General features: G+C 25.8%; 3 protein-coding genes across 8 annotated transcripts; all 3 read left to right on the top strand.

The window, feature by feature from the left end:
- The first annotated feature begins 183 nt into the window (after positions 1-183).
- On the top strand, positions 184-5,405 carry LOC126907170 (endonuclease III-like protein 1). Of its 5 annotated transcripts, none has more exons than XM_050688275.1 (5): positions 184-351; positions 1,240-1,414; positions 1,575-1,745; positions 2,649-2,808; positions 4,859-5,405. In XM_050688275.1, exons 1-5 carry the CDS (start codon positions 317-319, stop codon positions 5,107-5,109), a joined length of 792 nt encoding a protein of 263 aa, XP_050544232.1. In that variant the 5' UTR covers positions 184-316; the 3' UTR covers positions 5,110-5,405. The 5 variants fall into 5 exon arrangements, with proteins under 5 accessions (XP_050544232.1, XP_050544231.1, XP_050544233.1 ...); XM_050688274.1 differs by having other exon boundaries at positions 185-453; positions 1,071-1,414; XM_050688276.1 differs by having other exon boundaries at positions 190-453; positions 1,164-1,414.
- A 1,214-nt stretch (positions 5,406-6,619) lies between these two features.
- LOC126906893 (histone H3.3A) lies at positions 6,620-8,290 on the top strand. Its single transcript, XM_050687816.1, has 3 exons — positions 6,620-6,786; positions 7,234-7,520; positions 7,811-8,290. The coding sequence occupies exons 2-3, from the start codon at positions 7,239-7,241 to the stop codon at positions 7,937-7,939; spliced, it is 411 nt and encodes a 136-aa protein (XP_050543773.1). The 5' UTR covers positions 6,620-6,786; positions 7,234-7,238; the 3' UTR covers positions 7,940-8,290.
- A 4,938-nt stretch (positions 8,291-13,228) lies between these two features.
- On the top strand, positions 13,229-19,075 carry LOC126907291 (uncharacterized). Of its 2 annotated transcripts, none has more exons than XM_050688456.1 (5): positions 13,229-14,504; positions 15,269-15,387; positions 15,651-16,323; positions 17,558-17,869; positions 18,306-19,075. In XM_050688456.1, the coding sequence occupies exons 1-5, from the start codon at positions 14,502-14,504 to the stop codon at positions 18,363-18,365; spliced, it is 1,167 nt and encodes a 388-aa protein (XP_050544413.1). In that variant the 5' UTR covers positions 13,229-14,501; the 3' UTR covers positions 18,366-19,075. The 2 variants fall into 2 exon arrangements, with proteins under 2 accessions (XP_050544413.1, XP_050544414.1); XM_050688457.1 differs by having other exon boundaries at positions 13,234-14,504; positions 18,177-19,075.
- Positions 19,076-19,830: the final 755 nt, after the last annotated feature.

Below are 19,830 nucleotides of genomic sequence, written 5' to 3'. Positions count from 1 at the left end.
GTTATTGAACTATTTTTTATCATTTGATAAAAATATATAATTAAAACAATCGAATATTTTTACTAATCGAATAGCTTTTGAATGACTATCGAATAGTGGACAACTATCGAATAGTTAGACATTTCCCATCACAAGTAAAAAGACGATAATAAAAATCTGCAGTCAGAGAAATAACAGTGGGAGAACATTACTAGACAGATAGTGAATCACCGGAAGGAATTTGACTGAAAGGTAGGACACGTGCATTGGTAATCATATGACCGGTATGAGTTATCATTGTTAATAGCAAAAAAGCAGTTGGCGGTAGTGAAGTGACATGATTACGCGGCTAGTTCCAAATAAAAATTTTAAGTAAGTCGGACGGCAATGCGAACACGCCGTAGCGGACGGGCAATGATGTATATGTAGTGTACAGTTATTGACAAATTTTAACTATTTTGTTATTACAAACAGGTGTGTTGGTTTTTGGAATTAATTCATTTTTTGAATAATTAGATTATTAGACTTATACCAATGAAAAATAATTACAAATGGTTAAAATCATAAAAAATCTTTATATCATATCAAATTAAAGTGCAATTAACAGGCATTAAACAGTGAATGTTATATCACTGTTTAATAATATACATACATTAATTTAACGATTGTTAAAAAATTTAAAATACCACGTTTATTGAAACCAATAAGGGCGCTTGAAATTTATGCTATCTATCAACATAATCTCCTGCACCCATTTATGTTAAAAATTGAACTGCCAAAATTGTGTACGGCGTTGCCTATTTATATATTTAATCTATGCTGTTATCTAAAACTGCCGAAACGTTTCATTTGAAAATGTTTAGGCTTAAGTTCTTGTCTCTTAACTAGATCATCTGAAACTTAATTTTAATTACTAATAATTTCATGACAATATATATTTTGTTCAGAATAATTTTTAGTTCAATTCTTATTCCTTCGAGAGTAATTTTCTATAATTTTATTGCTGTTAAGTTAAAAAACTTAATTCCGAATTTTAAATTGTCAAAACTACTTGTTCCTTGTCAAGAGTGACATAATTTTATATAATATAGGTAGTGCATTTATTGATGTATATATTTTTAAATTATTCTGCCATTCTACTTATAAAAATCAATTGATTAAAAATATAATGTCAACAAGAATAGGAACTAAGCGAACACTTTCGTCCAAAATTAATAATAATAAGGATACAATTGATACAAAAAAATCTAAAAAATTTAGAAAACATCTCACTATAGAATCTCATTCTGATGTAAAAGAAGAAAATGGTCCAAAATGGCAACCTCCAAATTGGCAGCAGGTTATTGATCAAATCAGAATTATGCGCAAAGAATATCCTGCTGCTGTTGATGAAATGGGATGTGACCAAGCTGCAGATAAGAATGAAGCTCCTAAAGTATAAAAATTTTTCTTACATATTATATCCCAGTTTATTGCATACTGTTCACTGTTCTAAAATCTAGATACATTTTTCCCAGATTATATATAAATTAATGTTATGTCAAATTTGAACAAGTTTAAACAATTTTTTATTAATATGAAAAAATTTATTATAGGTTATTAGATTCCATATATTGGTGTCTTTAATGTTATCGAGTCAAACTAAAGATGAAATTAATTATGCAGCAATGCAACGTTTAAAACAACATGGACTAACAATAGATAATATTCTAAAAACATCTGATGAACAGTTAGGGAAACTTATTTATCCTGTTGGATTCTGGAAAGTAATTATTATTTTTTTAAATCAAATTATTTAAAACATGTTTTACTAGGGAATATTATGTAATAGTATGTGGGTATGGATATTTAATACTAATTTCACATCATTGTTCTTTAAGTAAATTTAAATAGTAATTACATATACTACAATAATTGCAATTGACAAACAAAAAATAAATAATAATAATATATAATTTTTTTTAAATGCTAATCAATGGTATGTGGAGAAGTCATAGGTGAAACTGATAGATGAATAGTGCACTATTACAAGACATGCCAACTAATTAAAAAAAAATTTTATTTACATTAAAATAATTAACTATTAAAATATGTTTTATAAAATCAATATCCTAATGTGTTAGAATATTACTGATAACATTTAAATGACCAGTTAAAATAAAACATTAGAATATGAAATTATAGGTTGGCAACTTTTTAATGTAAAAATACTAAGATTGGGTAATTTAACACATATTTTTTAAATTGCTAAGTTTAGTTAAATTTGAAATGTTAAAAGCTAATCAATTTACATTTTTAACTTAGTTTAGTTAAAAATAACTGAACAAAAAAGTTGCATAATTTTTTTTTTATTATTTTATTATAAAAAATGTATAGTGTTGTCAAATATCCAAATAAATATTTAACTTTCAATATTGTTATGTAAAATAACAAAATTAATAAAATAATTGAATTAAATGTTAAAATTCTCAAAAAAGTAACTACTTATTATACTTAATTAAATTTACTAAACATTTAACTTAATTTTAACTATTTACTGCATTTATGCCCAGTCTTGGTATTGGTATTTTTCATAAATTATTTATCCAATTGTTTGAAGTTCTTTCATAATATAAATATTTTTTTAATTCAAAAAGCTATAAGATTGTTATATGTTATGTTGTTTATAGAGAAAGGTAGATTATATCAAACGCACCACTCAGTTATTGAAAGATCGTTATAATAGTGATATACCCAATACTATAAAAGGCTTATGTGAACTTCCTGGAGTTGGACCTAAAATGGCTCATCTTTGTATGAGTTGTGCATGGGATGAGGTCACTGGAATTGGTAATTATAATAAATAATCAAAATTATGATTAGCTAAATAAAAATTTTTCTTTCCTAATTTGCTAATTTAGATTTCTTAAATTAAATATTTTTTATTTATATCTTAATGCAGACACTGTATTACTATAGTAGTTTGCTATATTTTTAGTAATGCCGATGTACTATTTTCTACAAAAATAATTGTAGAAAAATAGAGTAGCATGCTACTAGAATTGTAACTTAATAGAGATTTAAATTAGACTTTATTATAAAACTTTTTAATCATTTTGAATTTTTGTTTTATCTATCATGTTATAGTGACTAGAAAGTTAATCTTATTATATTAAAATCATTGAAAAATATAATTTATTCTTCTTTATTTGCATTGTACATAGACATATAATAATAGAGTGTGCTTTAGCTTCTATCAAAGGTATCACAATTCACTCAAAAATAGCAATAAATTTCAATGAAAATATAAAAAAAAATACAAATATGAAACAGCTATTGAGCAAATTACTAGTCTTTCATAGTACTAATTGTATTTGAAGGCACCTAAATAACATTATGAGTTTTAGCATTTTATTATGTTCAACCTATACTGAAAAATACTTAAAATATAATTATTTAAAAACTCCTGGCTTTTTTTATTATTTTCATTGGAAATTTCTTAGAAATATTTTCTTCTCGCCTAAGTATAGGCCATAATAATTCCTCAAATAATAGTTTACAAATTATTTTTGGCTAATTATTAGCTTATCAAGATTATTTTTTGTTTATAAACCAATTTTATATGTATGTTGTTATTAAAAAAAATTAATTAATGTAATTTTAAGGGGTAAAAAGTAAGATATTTAAGGTGAAAAGTTTTTTTTTAATTTATGACAAGAGATTTTATTTATTCCCAAAAGAAAACTCATATTTTATTTTATGTTTATATGATATATATATATATATTTAAATTTATTATAGCGTTATCTTATTATTAAGTTTAATGTTATTAATTAGCAGTTCTTTATATGGACAAATGACTACTTTTTTTTTACATGGATATTTTTCATTATAACATTATTCATAATGTTCTTTGCCATATCTAAAAAGTAATTTTCTGTTGATTCTTTTTCTTAAAAAATGACCTGTATTTAACAATAATTAACTAATAATTATTGTTATTATACTCTAACTAAAAATAGTAAAGAATAATGTCAAAATGCATATAAATTAATATTAAGGATTTGCTGGAAAAATTCTGAAGTCTATGTTTCCACTTCTTTCTTTCGTGGTGAAGGATAATTTATAAGCATATTAGATAAGTCTGAAAAATCTGCATTTGTATTATATTAAAATTATTAAATACATGTTTCTTTACACAAGTGTTTATTTTCCATTCAATCTTCTCTCATTTTGTTCTTTTGCCATACTTTGATCTGCTTTTTATTATTCTCTATAATTTTCTTAAAATCCTCATCCCATTACCAACTTTCTTTGTTTCTGGGCATTCTTCTCCTAATCGCACCAATAATCTCCTTTGCAGTATTCTTTACACAACTAACAAATCTTCTCACATCAGTTATGTCTCTCCCGATATTCCACAACGTCCTCTCTTACACCGTCTTTAAAAATTCTTTTTTTTCCCTTTCAATGACCAGATCTTTGATTCTCCTTCTGTTTTTGTATACTCTCTTCACATTACACCAAAATTCCATTACCATCAATTTATGTTGTATAGTTACACTCACGCCTATGATTATTTTACAATCTTTTAATCGCTTTACACTTACTCTCTTTCACATAAAATAAATAATCTGTAATCTATTACTGTCCCTTTTATAAATTTTATGATCTTCTTCCCTCTTTCTAAGATAAATATTAATCACAGCAAGATCATACGATTCTACGAAATTCAGGATTATTTCTTAAATGTTTTATTTATTTTTATTTGTTAAAATTAATTGATTAAATTTAATAACTGCATTTTAATGTAAAATATTATTTTCCTTACATAATTAAAAATATCAACCTTTCAGATTTAGGAATACAAATTATAAACTATAAAATTGTTGATTTACAGGTGTTGATACTCATGTTCATAGAATAAGTAATAGGTTGGGCTGGGTTAAGAAAAATACAAAAACTCCAGAAAAAACACGTGAAGAATTAGAAGCTTGGCTGCCTCAAGATCTTTGGCGTGAAGTAAACCACATGTTAGTCGGATTTGGACAAACAATTTGTCGCCCAGTAAGACCTCACTGTGTATCATGTTTATGTAAAGATTTATGTCCTTCAGTTCAACTTAAATGTTCACCTATTAAAAAAAATTAGTGTCTTATTAAATTTTTGAATGATAGAAAGAGGAAACATTTATTATAAAAATAATAATTAATGAATAGGTAGTTATTAATTACAATTTATGTTTATTAATCTGTAAGTTGTTTGTTTTTTTTTTATATTTATTTAATACTTAATTTAGTTGTTCATTAATTTTAGTTATTTTGTTTATTTTTGTATTGAGTCAATTAATTTATTTTAAGAAAAATTCATTTTTTTTCATTGTTAATACAGAATATTTTTTATAAATTATAACCTTTATTTTGATTTAATAAAAAATTTTTCCTTAACTAGGAGTTCTTTTTAAAAGATTAAGTTTTTAACACTAATTTTTAAAAAACTTTCAAGGCGGAATTTTGGAAATTAACTTGAAAAATATTTTTGTTTTATGACGTTATTTTTTACAAGATATATTAACATTTTATAATGAAGTCTATGTTAGAAGTGAGGTTATATTCAGTTACACTTTACCATATAGTCGTAGATATATTTAAGTTGAGGTTCAGAGGGCATGTGACACAGTCATTGAAATTGTTGAGGGCATTTATGGTCTATCAAAAAATAAATTATAATTGTATAATAGTGAATGTTTTTGATACACCTTGTATACCTTAAATACTTTTAGGTTTTAAAAGTGTATGTATTGATCTAATCAAAGATATTCTTTTTTTTTATATAATATTTAATTGAGCTATCCTCTTCCCATTGCATAAAAATGAATTGTTCTATTTTAACTTTTAATTAAGCTATTCAATTACAAGAATTGGATGTGTAATTCAATGAGTGATGAATGGATAGATTTTCCAAAATAAAAGTAAGTACATAGTTAAGGTAAAACTTTTTTTTCATCTAGACAGACAATGAAATTTTATTTAAGTCAAACCATATCCTAATTATGCTTTTGACAAGAATTATTTAGAATATTTAACTGAATTTTATTAACTATAAAAATAGTATTCTTTCAAAAACTTTTATTTCTGTAATAATGAAGAATAATATTAATTTTGTCAGATTGATAACGTTATTAAGAAATCGATCTGGATGCTATAAACATTTTTTGTGGAAATTTGCAAAATTTTCAACTTTTAAAATATTGAACAAGATCGTGAACATTATTAAAAAGTATTTATCGATAATACAGCAAAGATACGCATATTTTTTAATAACTTAAGAAAAAATGGTTAAAAATTGAGTTATTAATTACTATTTAACTTTGAATTTAAATAAAATGACAAGTATTATCCAATTAAAATTAAATTATTTAAATGAACTTTAAATATTCCTAAAGTTAGTGAATGATGACTTATCCCACTCAATATGCTTTTACAAATCTATTTATCATAAATGATATTCCCGCCTTTTGATAAACTTGCGATTATAAAAAACGCGGCAAATATTCGTGTTGGCGGCAATGATTAAATTTGGCCAATGACGTTAGTCGTTATTTTGTCCAATCATTAAGCGTGTTACATCTTCTATAAACCAATGAAAACCACCGATATGTTTTTGATCCGACGATCAATGACGTTGACCCGTGTACGTTACGATTGTAAGGACAGGGAAACGGGCTACAAACAAGAGTGACGCCATTAGAAGTCTGTACTTTGTTTTTGTGTGGTCGTTGAGTTTTTTGTGTAATCATTCTTTCTTAAATCGTGTAAATCCATATCTGTAAGTAATCAATTATTTTAAATAATAAATAATGTTATTGGAGTCTTTAATTTAACTTATTTCATTTTCGTTAATATTATATAGTTTACCTAAAAAACTAATTTGATCATTAACATAAATATATTATTTCAGGACCCTCTCGTTGTATTTTTTGTTTATTATTTTTCCAGATATTTGAACTAATTATTATATCGCAATTAGTATTCTCAATAATTATGTCCTAAATTTGTAAATTATATTCATGAATGATACAATTTGCTGTTAATTTAATAATAATATACTTGCAGTTATTTTATTGTGTATTAAAACTAATGAATCAATTATTTTCAATTTTAACTCTTATTGAGGTTCTATAAATATTAACTCTTTATCTTTTTCAAGTTATAACTTTTAACATTTTTAAGTTAAGAATTTTATTTGGTAATTTTATTTATATTCCCATTTTAGTTGTCATGGCTCGTACAAAGCAAACTGCACGTAAATCAACTGGAGGAAAAGCTCCGCGTAAACAGTTAGCAACCAAAGCAGCACGTAAAAGTGCACCATCTACTGGTGGTGTAAAGAAACCGCATCGTTATCGTCCTGGTACTGTAGCTCTTCGTGAAATTCGTCGTTATCAAAAGTCTACTGAGTTGTTAATCCGTAAATTGCCTTTCCAACGTTTGGTAAGAGAAATTGCTCAGGACTTCAAGACAGATTTGCGTTTCCAAAGTGCAGCTATTGGAGCTCTTCAGGTTTGTAATTCAAATGTATTATTTAAATTATATAATTTCAGATATTCTTCCAACTTTTTATTAAAAAATTTAGATTTTTTTATAAAATTATTGACTATTTTATATCCTTTTCTTTTTTTCATTTTATACCTCATGATAATCTAGTTGTATGTCATATTTTATTGTTGCAATCAATAATATGTAATGTCTACATTTTAAAAAGACTAATTGTACTATGCTTAAATTTTTAGTATTAATTAGTTTTATATGTTATTTAATCTATAGTATTAAATTTTATTTTGATATTGTAGGAAGCCAGTGAAGCATACCTAGTTGGTTTGTTTGAAGATACTAACTTGTGCGCTATTCATGCAAAACGTGTCACCATTATGCCTAAAGACATCCAGTTGGCCAGGCGTATTCGTGGTGAACGTGCTTAATTCATCCACTACATTCCTCTCAACTGTGTACTTTTTTTTTTTTTTGTGACATTTCTTGGGTTATAAATATTTCTTCAAAAAAATTATTACTACAGTTATTTGATACATGTGTGTGTAATAATATTTTGTAGGTAAGCTTTAACTCAATTTTTTTATATATGAATATCTAATTATAAACGAGTGTTCATTAAGACAAATATTTGTTTTGAACTTTAGAATAATACAGTATATATAATGCATTACCTATTGTATTTAAAAAAGTTTTATTTGTAAGTCTTTCTACATTATAATTAATTAACTTATAATTAAAACTTACTTAATAAATTTGACTTTATATAGGTAATAAATTAACTAATTGTTTTTTTCTAGCTATTATACCTTTAATCATCTTATTTTAATTGTGAGGTATAGTCTAAAGACTCAAAATATTTTCAATAATTGACACTATCACACTTTTATGGCATTTTAATTTGACATTTGTATCAATCACATGAATTAAAACTTTGGAAAAGGTTTTTTGTTTATAAATAATGTTTTCAAAGTTTCATGCATTCTTGTTATAACATAATTTTTCATGTTAGTATCATAGATGATGCATGGAATGATTTTAGAGTAGATCTAACCTTTGTAAATTTTTGTAAAGAAAATTTAACCTTAGTATATTGAAATTATTTTTGGTTTCATTGGGTAAATCGGTGATAGTATTATTGTTTATGTAAATTTCCTATCAATAGTAGTTTCATTGAAATCATTCTTATCGACTTTTTCTAGGTGTGATCTTAATTTTAATGCGAATTAAAATTCATCTTGTTTATATTTAATATTATATAAGTTTGGCTTAATGTGAATTGGTAATTTTTTTTCAATGATTCATGTAAAATGTGTTAATTGACACATTCTTATAATCAAAATTACATTTTACCAACATCACTGTTATTAATAAAAGTAATGAATCATTATACCAATTATTTATGTATTTTAATCATCTGATATAATTGATATCAATCACAATAAAGCAACAATAATGGGTAGTTTTTAGCAATTTCTTACATTTCACCTAAGAATTTTTTTTAATAGTTGTCACCTAAAAAATAATCAAAGTTGGTTGGTATACAAATTATTTTTTAAGATAGCCGTTTCCACTTCTTTTTAAATTTATATTAATTAAGTTTGATTATTTAAATTAAAAAAATGTTTGACGTAGTGATAATATAATGTTATTAAAGATTAATGTAGTAATTAAAATTATAATGAGTTATATATAAACTTTTTTTAGTATTAATGTTTCAGCACAATTACTATATGATTTGAATTTAATACTAAATGTAATGCTTGTAGAATATAGAAGCATCACAACAACTTTTATTAGAATGTTTTCTGTGAAAAAACAAAAGTTCGATTTTTTTAGAACTTAATGTCTTTTCTACATTATTGTTTCAATCGTTTAATTAGGATAATTTGTATGTAAAAGCTATCTAGTTAATGAATCATTTTTCTAATTACCTATTTTAAAATTAAGTACAAGTAGCGCGGATTAGATACTATAGATAGTTATCAATCGTGCCGCAAATTACATACGCCCAAAATATTAGCTAATCTGCATCAAATCTATCCGATTTACCCAAGCTTCCCCTATTGTTAATTAAAACTACCCTGTCCATGGTTGTATATTAGGTACTAAGACTACTATTCTTCATATTTTAGTCTTAAGACAACATGAAATTTAACTACTGTTACTTAAGTATGTCACATCAAAATTTTATTTTATTATTTTGAAGGTGTAAGGCAAGCAATACTGTACAAAATTAAAAAAAATTATACCCAACCTTCTATCATTGAATTAAAATAACCTAGTACTTATTTTTTCAAGAAATTATTTTAAAACCGTATATATCAGATTCTTAATTTAAAAATCTTCTAAAAACCAAAATAAAAAATGTAACTGAAAATTTTTATTCTTTTTTAAACCAGAGCTAGAAAAACTCAGAATTCCCACTCGTGCTTATAATTTATGATGTTATTTGAATGCATTTTGTAGTGTGTTTATATTGAATGGATTATATATGATTTGATAAAAGAAGTACTATTACAAAGGTTTCTAAAGATTTATCATTTATCTATAGCTTACAAGAATGGCGGATAACGATTACATACTATTATAATAATTGTGTAACCCATAAAAACGCAGCTTGGCTCAGAAACCGCGATTCTGCTGTTATTTTAATGTAATATCCATTTAATGTGTAACAATATTCTATTCTTATTAATGTTCAAAATTAATATTCAAACAATACTTGTAGTACACTATGTAAGATTAGTTTTTATTTTTTTTTTTTGCTAACAAATTTGAAACAACATAACAATGAATGCTTGTTTTGGAACTTAGAAATTCTTTGCTGTATTACTGAATATCTTAGTTCCATTCATTGAACATCTTAAATTTCTACACTAGTCCTTTGAAAGACTACAAGAAAAATGTATAGAAAAACAGTAGTATTATTTTTTAACTAAAAGTACAAAAAATATGTAAGAACTTATAATGCGGATAGTCAACCAATCAAAACACTATTTAGTTTGTATTTTGAGGCCAAAAAATTTCAATGACCATTTTAACAAAGAATTTGAATATCTAATTTGTATTTATTTTATGTTGTCATATTTTTATTAAATTTATATTATTTTAATTTTTATTAAACAAACAATAACTTAATGCCATTATGGTAGTAAATATTTTATTTATTTCTATACCTACATAAAATCTGGTGCGAATTATATTTACAATAGGGTTTAGTATAGCGCAAATACATTTTTTACATGTATAAAATGATGCAAAATACAATTTCAAAACTGTTGATGGCGCAAATTATAATTTTTCGACATCTTAAGGTGGGTTAAAATTATTCACTGAAGCCATTTGTAAATATAATGTACTTTTCATGGTGCTTATTAGATTTAGTTATTACTAAAAAATTTGGCTAGTTGAGTTCACAGAATCGTCCCAAAATATGATATGATATAATAATTAAATTAAAAATATCTGCATATATCTCTACACATTAATTTTTAAAAGATTAAAATCAATATATATTCATTAGTAATAATGATTAATAATTAATATTTGAATTGACGTTATTACTTAAGTGAAAAATTTCTGGGAATAGCCAACCGGATTTTGCATTTTGTTTAATATATAAATGTATAATAAGCATATGTTATCGACAAAAAAAAAAAAAAGTGAATATTTCTGTCCTTGCTAAAATTACATTTATTCTGAAGGATTAATTTAAATATTATATTACATTATTAAGTATATTATTACAAAACAAATGAGATGATATTAAAGTTACACTTTTATCATGAAAGTATCGTTTCGATATTGTTTTTGTTTCAAATTGCAATTAGAATATTGTTCTGAGGGAATCAAGGCATATGTTTTAACTGCCCTGGGTATAATTTATTCATAATAATATTGTCCCTTAAAGTTAATAATAGATAATTTACTCCATAAAATGTTTTATCAAGGGTTATTGCCTTTTTTAGTTACTCTTAAATAATCCACTGAACAGGGGTATACATAAGGAAATTTTCTCTACCTCTTTCAAACAAAAAGAAACATTGTATCATTACCATATAATTTTTTTCAGGGGGCTCTATACCCTTGTCCAACCTTAATTACGCCTATTGTGTTAGAATCACTAGCATAATTTAAGGAGGCCCACAAGGGCAAATTTAATTGTAGGGAGTTTATACAACCACCTAACAAAATATTTAATTTTAAACCAGATAAAAAAATGTTTTATAATGCATATTGGAAACTACAAGTAAGACGAAATTTGATTCTGTATATTTTAAAATTATGCATTAAAGAATTAACTTAATAATTAAATTAGTGAAAATGTCAATAAAATAGGGTTAGCAACTAAGGCATTTTCCTCAGACTAATTATTAATGAGAACTAGAGCCGGTAAACCGCACTCTTACTAATTGGTCCATGTATTGAGCAAGCCTATTCCTTGTTAAAATCCAATTTATAATAATTTAAGAAATGCAGTGAAAATAAATTTTTATTCAATGAAAAATATACATAATAACTATGTTATATCTAATTATTAAAAAGACAAAAGAAATATGATTTTAACAGTCTCTCTCTTTGTTATCACAATCAGTCATAACACAGATTCTTATGATTCCGTTAAATACGAAACATTGCATCTTAAACAGCTTGAGCCTTAAAATAAAATAAAATATTCTCCGATTATTTTGTTTATACCTTAGTTACTAACATTATATGCTGTAACTGTTTATGTGTATTTCGTATCTATGACTGGTCTTAAGTTAAGACTCTTAACAGCTGCAGTTTTAACTGATTATAACTGAAATTTGTTATGCAATTAATTTATATGTATAAAATTAATACAAAAATGATTATATTATAAACATAATGAAAATATTATAAAATCATGGACGTTTTCGCGGGACAGCATGGGAGTAGAACACCTCCCCGTGATAAAAATAAATATATGGTGAAGTTGTATTGTGGTAGGGTTAGTAAAAAATGACTATATGTATATCTCCTCTCAAGACGAAACCATGTGAATGCCTATATAAAATTATATATTCTAAATCATATGAAATAAATATACAGAGTGTCTAATTTGACTGTATAAATTAATATTCAAATTAATAAATCACGGTGGGACATTCTGTACATTGTATACAGAGTGTTCAGTAGGTCAGGAAACGGGTTTCTATTGTTCTCATTGTTTGTAAGAACTGACCTGTTTTCTTACTTACTGAACACCCTCTATAATAATTTTTTATGATTTTAATAGTTCTTGAAAATGTATTTAATTATTATTGTAATTGTGTAATAGGGTTGAGTTGTTAGAAAATGAATTGCTCGCGGCTATGTGAAATAATGAATATCAATAATTTGTCCTGTTTTGGTAAAATCTGAAATAACGCCTCTGTTATGAAGTAAAATATTACATTTGGATTGATTGCTTTTTGTACAATACCATTATTTCTCTCTTTTTTATACTCAAAGTTAAAAAAATAATAATATTGGTTAATAAATATAGTAAGAACAACTATTATCTAATTAGATTAATATATAATACTTTTTAATGAGCTATTTATTTTTTGCACTGGAATGACAATATCTTAAATGTAATTTTATTTGGGTGTCATATAAATAGTGCCTTTTTTTTCATTATCATGCTATTCAGTGGTGTTTTGAGTAATATATACAAGTATATTCAGTTTTAATTTTAAAAAATAACGTATATCTTATAAAAATACTGCAAATACTCACTTTACTATTTTATACGTTCGTATACCTTAATAATAAAAAAATATATTGCCCCCCTCTCTATTTTGTAAAAACATTATGTAATTATTATTTTTATTTTTAACTCCAACAGCGCTATATTTATGAAAGGATATTTAGTATATTTGTACAGAACTTTCTCGGCAGAGGGGACCCGTCAAAAATTGGTTACATAACATTGATTATAAAAAATAAAATACAATTTTAGCTGATTAACAAAAATGGGGTAAACATTGAAGTAAAATTCAGGTTATATTATATTGTATATAATCATATAACGATGATAATTAATAATGACAATTAATATATTAGTAATAAAATGCATTAAAATATTCATAAAAGAATCATTTATGTTTTAAAATGAATTTTTTTTATTTTAAAGATTAAAAAATAAAAGTTGACATTTATCACACCACTTATTGACAGGGGTTACATTCAAGTTTTCTCGAGCAATATTTAATTAAATTTAGGTTATTATAAATAACATTTTAAGTAAGTATTAATAATATAAAAAATGTTGTTTTTTTTTTCTTTGATTTTTACATAGGGTGTTCAGTAAGTGAGAAAACGAGTTTCTATTATTCCCATTGTTTGTTACAATTGACTAGTTTCCTTACAGAACACTCTATATAGTTAAAATAATAATGGCCACTAATATTTTATATTTGTTTTGGGTGATGAATTTCCAAACAAAGTCGGAGAAATTAATAAGGGACCCACTAATAGATAAATCAATCCCTGTACATCAACTATCACCATCCCTTTAAAATATAGGAACCTAATAAAAAATGGCATGTGTCTTCCATTTGGGATTTGTAAATATCTATTAGAGTATACTGTTTTTTTTTTTTTATGAAAACACCACTGACTGCGATATTAATCCAAATTACTACTGCCTTCGGGAGATTATGTATCAATTTTTCACGGTGTCTTTGCGTAACTTTTCCATTCAAAATAATAGTGGAAATCTTTCACAGAGGGCGTTTAACTACACCACTCCCCGCATTTCCTATTATTGTTTATTAAAAAAGAAAACATTAACTGACTTCAATCACATGATATTTTCCTGTCAACCAAAAGACTACGAAAATTTATTATTTGTTATTTAAATCCTTCGACTACGTCGTACTATGAGAATTATTTTAATTCTTCTGTATAATTAGCTAGCAGATTCTTTTATTCAGTGATAATAACTCTCAAAGTGATAAAAAAAATTCAGAAAAAAAAATTAAAATGGTAACGTATATAGTTTTTATACAGTTTACTTTTAATTTTTTAAGTAAATAAATAATTATTTAATAAAAAAAAAATATTATATCAAATAAATTCCAGGAACTGTTCTAATAAATTAAAAAAATTATAGATCAATAAATTGTTCATGAACTTTTATTTTTAGATAAAAATTCATTAATTAATTGAAAACAAAATATATATATTATTACTTTTCCTTTCTCAAACAAAAATTTCCTCTAATAGTTTACTTTATCTAACTAACCGGGACATCGGACGAGTCAAATTAAGTTTTTCCCGTACATTTTGCACTGTACTTTTAACTGTGTATTGTTTTATAATTGATCATACATTGTTATACTCTTTAAAAAATTATTGAGTCGCTTAAATTTATTTTAACTATAAGAATCACCAAACAGTTATTAATTTTCTAAATGTTCTATATATTTAAAATTTTTGAAACCTTCTAAAAATATTTATGTATACTATTTTTAATTCTAATTTTATTTTTTCTGACAGATACCTTGAAAATTTATTAAGGGAGAATTTCTCTATCATTAATTGAGATTGTTATTATCCAATTTGAAAAATTAACATATAAAACATAAATTTTACTGCTTATTATTTTTTACGCTAATCAATTTTCTTTTACAGTTAGTAGTAAAATCATTTGTGTAATTTATAATATAATCAACATGGATTATATTAATCCATTTTATATAATTCAATTATATTAAACCTTTTTTTTTAACTATCGTTAAATTTTTTAGAACAACAAACTACTTCGTGAACTGATAGTTAGCTGTGTTTTAGCAAGTTTATGTTGTGGGAATAAAATTAAGGAACCTTCAAGTTTAATTGAGGACAATGTTGCCGCTGAAGATCACGAGTAAGTAAAATTATTAGATTTTTATTACAATCAAAATGAAATAGTTTTCCTCGAAATATTTAAAAAAGTGACATGGTCAATTTAATTGACATTTAATAATTCTCCAGTTCAAAAGTGTTTTATTGTCCGATAAAAATGTTTTTCTTTTTTGAAGCTATCGTCTAATCAAATTTATTTTACGACTTATACACTTCAATATTTTTTTAAATCGTATTTTCGTAGCTTATTCACGACAATTACGAAATATCTCAATGTTATTTTAGACATCATCGGATCATTATAGTGGTACCCAAAGAAATTCCTCATCATGTCAATCATATTCATACATACAAAATTGCCGAAAAGGGGATTCCATTAATTCATTCGGGTAAAGTAGTACATGAACACAAACATAGTGGCAAAGTAGCTCATGATCATGGACATATTGGTAAATCATCTCATAGCCATAAACATACAGGTGTGCACAATCATCAACAAAAGCATGCCGGAACTTTTGAACTTAAATTAGACGACAAGTCTCCAATGGGTCATCAGGAGCAAGGAGATATTTTTAATAATCAAGAGTTTTGGCAGCCCATAGCAGCTCCCAAAGGATATCCACAACGTGGTCAACACTTCCAGCAGGGACAGCCACAGCAAGGCCAATTGCATCATCGGAATCGCCAACAAACAAGTTCGCCAGAACTGGTACAGTTTATACCGTCGACTAATCCACAAGGTCTTGGGTCTTATGTACCAGCTGAAATTGTCCATGGTCGACACGGAATAATACAACACTTTAGTTCTGTCGATGGCCCTAAAAAGTCTCCGCATAACGTATATCGCGTCCAACTGGCAAACGATGACAACTCCGATATTGTGAAACACCTAAATATTGACTTGGCAAACAATGCAGCTAAACTTCAAACGGCCGATGAGCAACAACCAGGTTTTAAAGTTAGTAGTCAATAAGTATTGTCTTAGCCTTTTGTAAAAAAAAAACGTAGTTGATAATATCAGTTATTATTATAGTTAGATAAATCTATGTAGAATAATAAAAACTGAAATAAAAACATGAAGACTAATAAGAAATAATAAAAATTGAAAAAAAAAATTTTAATTAAATTTAATAGGCAAAATAACAAATTATCTATAGAATGGCTTTTTTTTTTTTTTTTGAGAGAGAGAGAACAACTCTCTTTGATGTCTTTGTAGCTTTATTCATTTCTGTCGTACGCGTTAAAAAACATTCAATCGCCTGATACTTTTCACGTCACTAAGTTCGGTTTATTTTTCTTTCAGCGTACGTCAGACTTGTATACCGATCATTTTCCAAGGCAACCAACGTCCATGTATTGGACAGCACATTTCCCATGACAGAAGCAACCGTAGAATTGCCTCAGCAAATACCTAATTGTTAACCAATTAAGAGGATATAAATCTGGTTGGGCACATTATGTGTCGTGTATATAAATATATATGTATTAAAATCAATGCCATTACGTTTAAGAATTCTTTAAGTTTATTTAAATAATTTTGTTCTTGATATTTTTTATTAAAATAATATTATACATTTTTAAATAAAAGTCTGTACAATATACAAAACAAACTGTGTTATACTTTTTGAGAAACAAAAATACATTGTATGTATAATTAAATGTTTGTTTACTAATTTACGCGAAATGATTATTACGACTAAGAAATCCTTTGTGTGGCGATTAGCTGTTAAAGGTATTTAACTTAAATTAAAAAAAATATTATTAGTGTTATTAGGAAAATAACGTAAACTAAACAATAATCATTAATTACGAAAAAATAACACTTGGTTTAATTTGAAATATTAAATTTACAATATAGTTACGAATTGTAAATTTATTTTATATTTATGTTTGATTTATTTTAATTCATTAAAATGATCTAATCGAATATAAATAAATATGGGTTTAATGTATCATTTTTTTTTTTTTTTAATGTACTACAATTAATTAATTTGTAATGTGAACATGTATTAAAACAAAATCTATTGGGTTTTTAACTTCTAAGATATGTTAAAAATTTAAATAAAGAGTTTCGTCCCATAAATAATTTTTTACTGATGCTAACTTCATAGTTCTAAGCATTTTAATGTTGATATTAGTAAAATGCTTAATTGAATACTTAATTTATATAACTTTGTGAATATATGTTTAAGACCGGAGCCCAACAATACAACAAAGTAATTGGTCATGGTCGAGCGATATCATCGGAAGTTGAACGAGAATTAAACAATGTCAGAGATGTCAATGAAAAAAGTGCCGGTGATGGCGACGATGACATAAGTTTATCATTAGAAGAACTGGGTTATCGTTTTGGCGATGGATACAAGTTTGCTTTAAACGAACACGACAGCCGTGAAACTTTAGGGTCTCAAGAGCAAGACGAAGAAGAAGGAGCTGACGAATTCAAAGAACCTTCCGACAAAGCAGAAAATGAAGGCAACGTCGCTGTCAGCCAAGCTTACAGGGTACAGTTTTGATTAATTTTGATATCTAATGATAGTATTTTAATATTTTCTAGATAAATTGTATTTCAAAATTTATTTATTTGTTTTTTTTCTTTAAGCATTGAAGTGAGAAAAAATTTATAAGAATACTAAAGGAATCTGAGTGAAAGTTAAAGCTTAACATTCTTCATAATTCCATAAATGTGTGATATTATTTTTTCCCATACATTTTATATACTGATCAAGCTAATTGACATTTTTTTTTTTGGAAATATTGCCTGTTTGTTTAGCTCTTTTAACTGTTTTAATTTGAACAAAATATGTATAGGATTGACGATTGGAATGTTATTTATAACAGTGAACGTTTGAATTGTTTTAATGTTGTCACGGAAATTCTAACGAGATAAGAATTCTTTACATACAAAATTAACTTTATAAAATAAGTGTTTTGTTTAAGAGCTGCAATATTATCTGTTTTGAAGATCGAATTGAACCCGGATATCGTCATGGAGAATAGCTATTAAAACCACCATGATTTACAAGATTTTGATAATTATCAAAAGTAATTTATTATAATAAATAACTACAAACTTACGTGTAATTAATGGACTTTATTCACTTCAAAGTTTAACGGTATTTATGTTGATGTTATGTACAATTTTAAATTCAAAATAATTCATCTGTTTCCGCCCATAAGGAGTTCAACTTTAACAGACAAGGTTAAATGCAAGTGCTTATATTGATGGTCGTGATCGATCCTATGACGGCAAACCAGACCGTGAAAAATTCAATATTATTCGAATGAATCAATTTTTGTTGTGATCCGAGTATAAGTTAATGTTAGTACTTAAAATAACTATACATAATCAAGATGTTCGTTTTACAGCAATTGTTATTGTGCAACCGCCTACCGGTAATCACTAATTAATTAGTGATTATCCGTACGTAGTTCTTATAAACTTAATTACTACACTATAGACATCCATTAGAATTTAATGTTTGTCGATCGGGCAACTCACATTTATTGTTTGGATGTAAGTTGAGTTGAGACTTCATATTACTCTAGTCTCGTTTTTCCCAGAGACACAATTGCATTTAATGTTGACGTTAGGCCATTAAACGAGCATTATTTTGGCGTTCTGTAAAAAAAAAAAATATGATCATTTTTCAAAATGATGAACGAAAAAAAAAGAAACGCTCAATTTTTGTAAATATCATGGAAAATCGCATTTTTCTTTGCAACCCTTTGCTGTGTCACGAATCGTTCATACGACTAAAGTCGGCACTGGTTGTATTATTTAGTGCTACGAATTATAACATAAAAAAAATTTAATAGCTTATAATATTTTTGTTAGATAAAATCGAAAGAAGGATTGGCCGAAAACAAAAGGTTAAAGAACACTCTAAAATATCCTCACTATTTTGTTAATTATAATTAAGCTATTTAAACATAATGAGCCTTTTTCTTATATAGTATCTACAATATTGATTATATTTTTAAACGCGGCCTTAGCAAGCTAATGATCCTCACACAAGTTTTAGGAAGGGAGTGCACTGTATAAGACGAAATTGATCTAATCTGTAGTATAACAAAATAGTTGAGTCAATTGTTAAGAAATGTGCAATGATTTATTTTTTATAAATAGACGTTTACACGCTATTCACAATAGCCAAAAAAGAGAAAATAATTTTTCTTCAACCGATTTTCCTGGTAAAAAAATGTGTAGATGGCTGTATTGATTTCAATTAACAAATATTTTACTAGTCACGTATTCTTTAGAGTGGTAAAAAATTCTCACTTGTGAAATAAACTATTTCGATAAAAGTGAAACATTTTTACATGACTATAAATTCAAAAAAAAAAAAATACATTAGTATCGGTTTTTTCAAACCAGTAACATATGCAGTGTTTTAAAAACATTCATTCTCTTTTTCGAAAATTATAATAAATGGTTGTAGGTGATGTCAAAAATAAAATATTT

Source organism: Daktulosphaira vitifoliae, unplaced genomic scaffold (assembly GCF_025091365.1).
Source record: "Daktulosphaira vitifoliae isolate Bord-2020 unplaced genomic scaffold, ASM2509136v1 Scaffold_5, whole genome shotgun sequence".
Lineage (NCBI taxonomy): Eukaryota > Metazoa > Arthropoda > Insecta > Hemiptera > Phylloxeridae > Daktulosphaira > Daktulosphaira vitifoliae.
This window is presented reverse-complemented; position numbering and strand designations above follow the sequence as displayed.

Coding starts and splice junctions, on each gene's coding strand:
- LOC126907291 (XM_050688456.1), top strand. Junction 15,388..15,650: donor GTTGCCGCTGAAGATCACGA/GTAAGTAAAATT, acceptor ATGTTATTTTAG/ACATCATCGGATCATTATAG. Junction 17,870..18,305: donor CTGTCAGCCAAGCTTACAGG/GTACAGTTTTGA, acceptor GTTTTGTTTAAG/AGCTGCAATATTATCTGTTT.
- LOC126906893 (XM_050687816.1), top strand. CDS start 7,239: ATGGCTCGTACAAAGCAAACTGCACGTAAATCAACTGGAGGAAAAGCT. Junction 7,521..7,810: donor CAGCTATTGGAGCTCTTCAG/GTTTGTAATTCA, acceptor TTGATATTGTAG/GAAGCCAGTGAAGCATACCT.
- LOC126907170 (XM_050688274.1), top strand. CDS start 1,148: ATGTCAACAAGAATAGGAACTAAGCGAACACTTTCGTCCAAAATTAAT. Junction 1,415..1,574: donor ATAAGAATGAAGCTCCTAAA/GTATAAAAATTT, acceptor AATTTATTATAG/GTTATTAGATTCCATATATT. Junction 2,809..4,858: donor GGATGAGGTCACTGGAATTG/GTAATTATAATA, acceptor GTTGATTTACAG/GTGTTGATACTCATGTTCAT.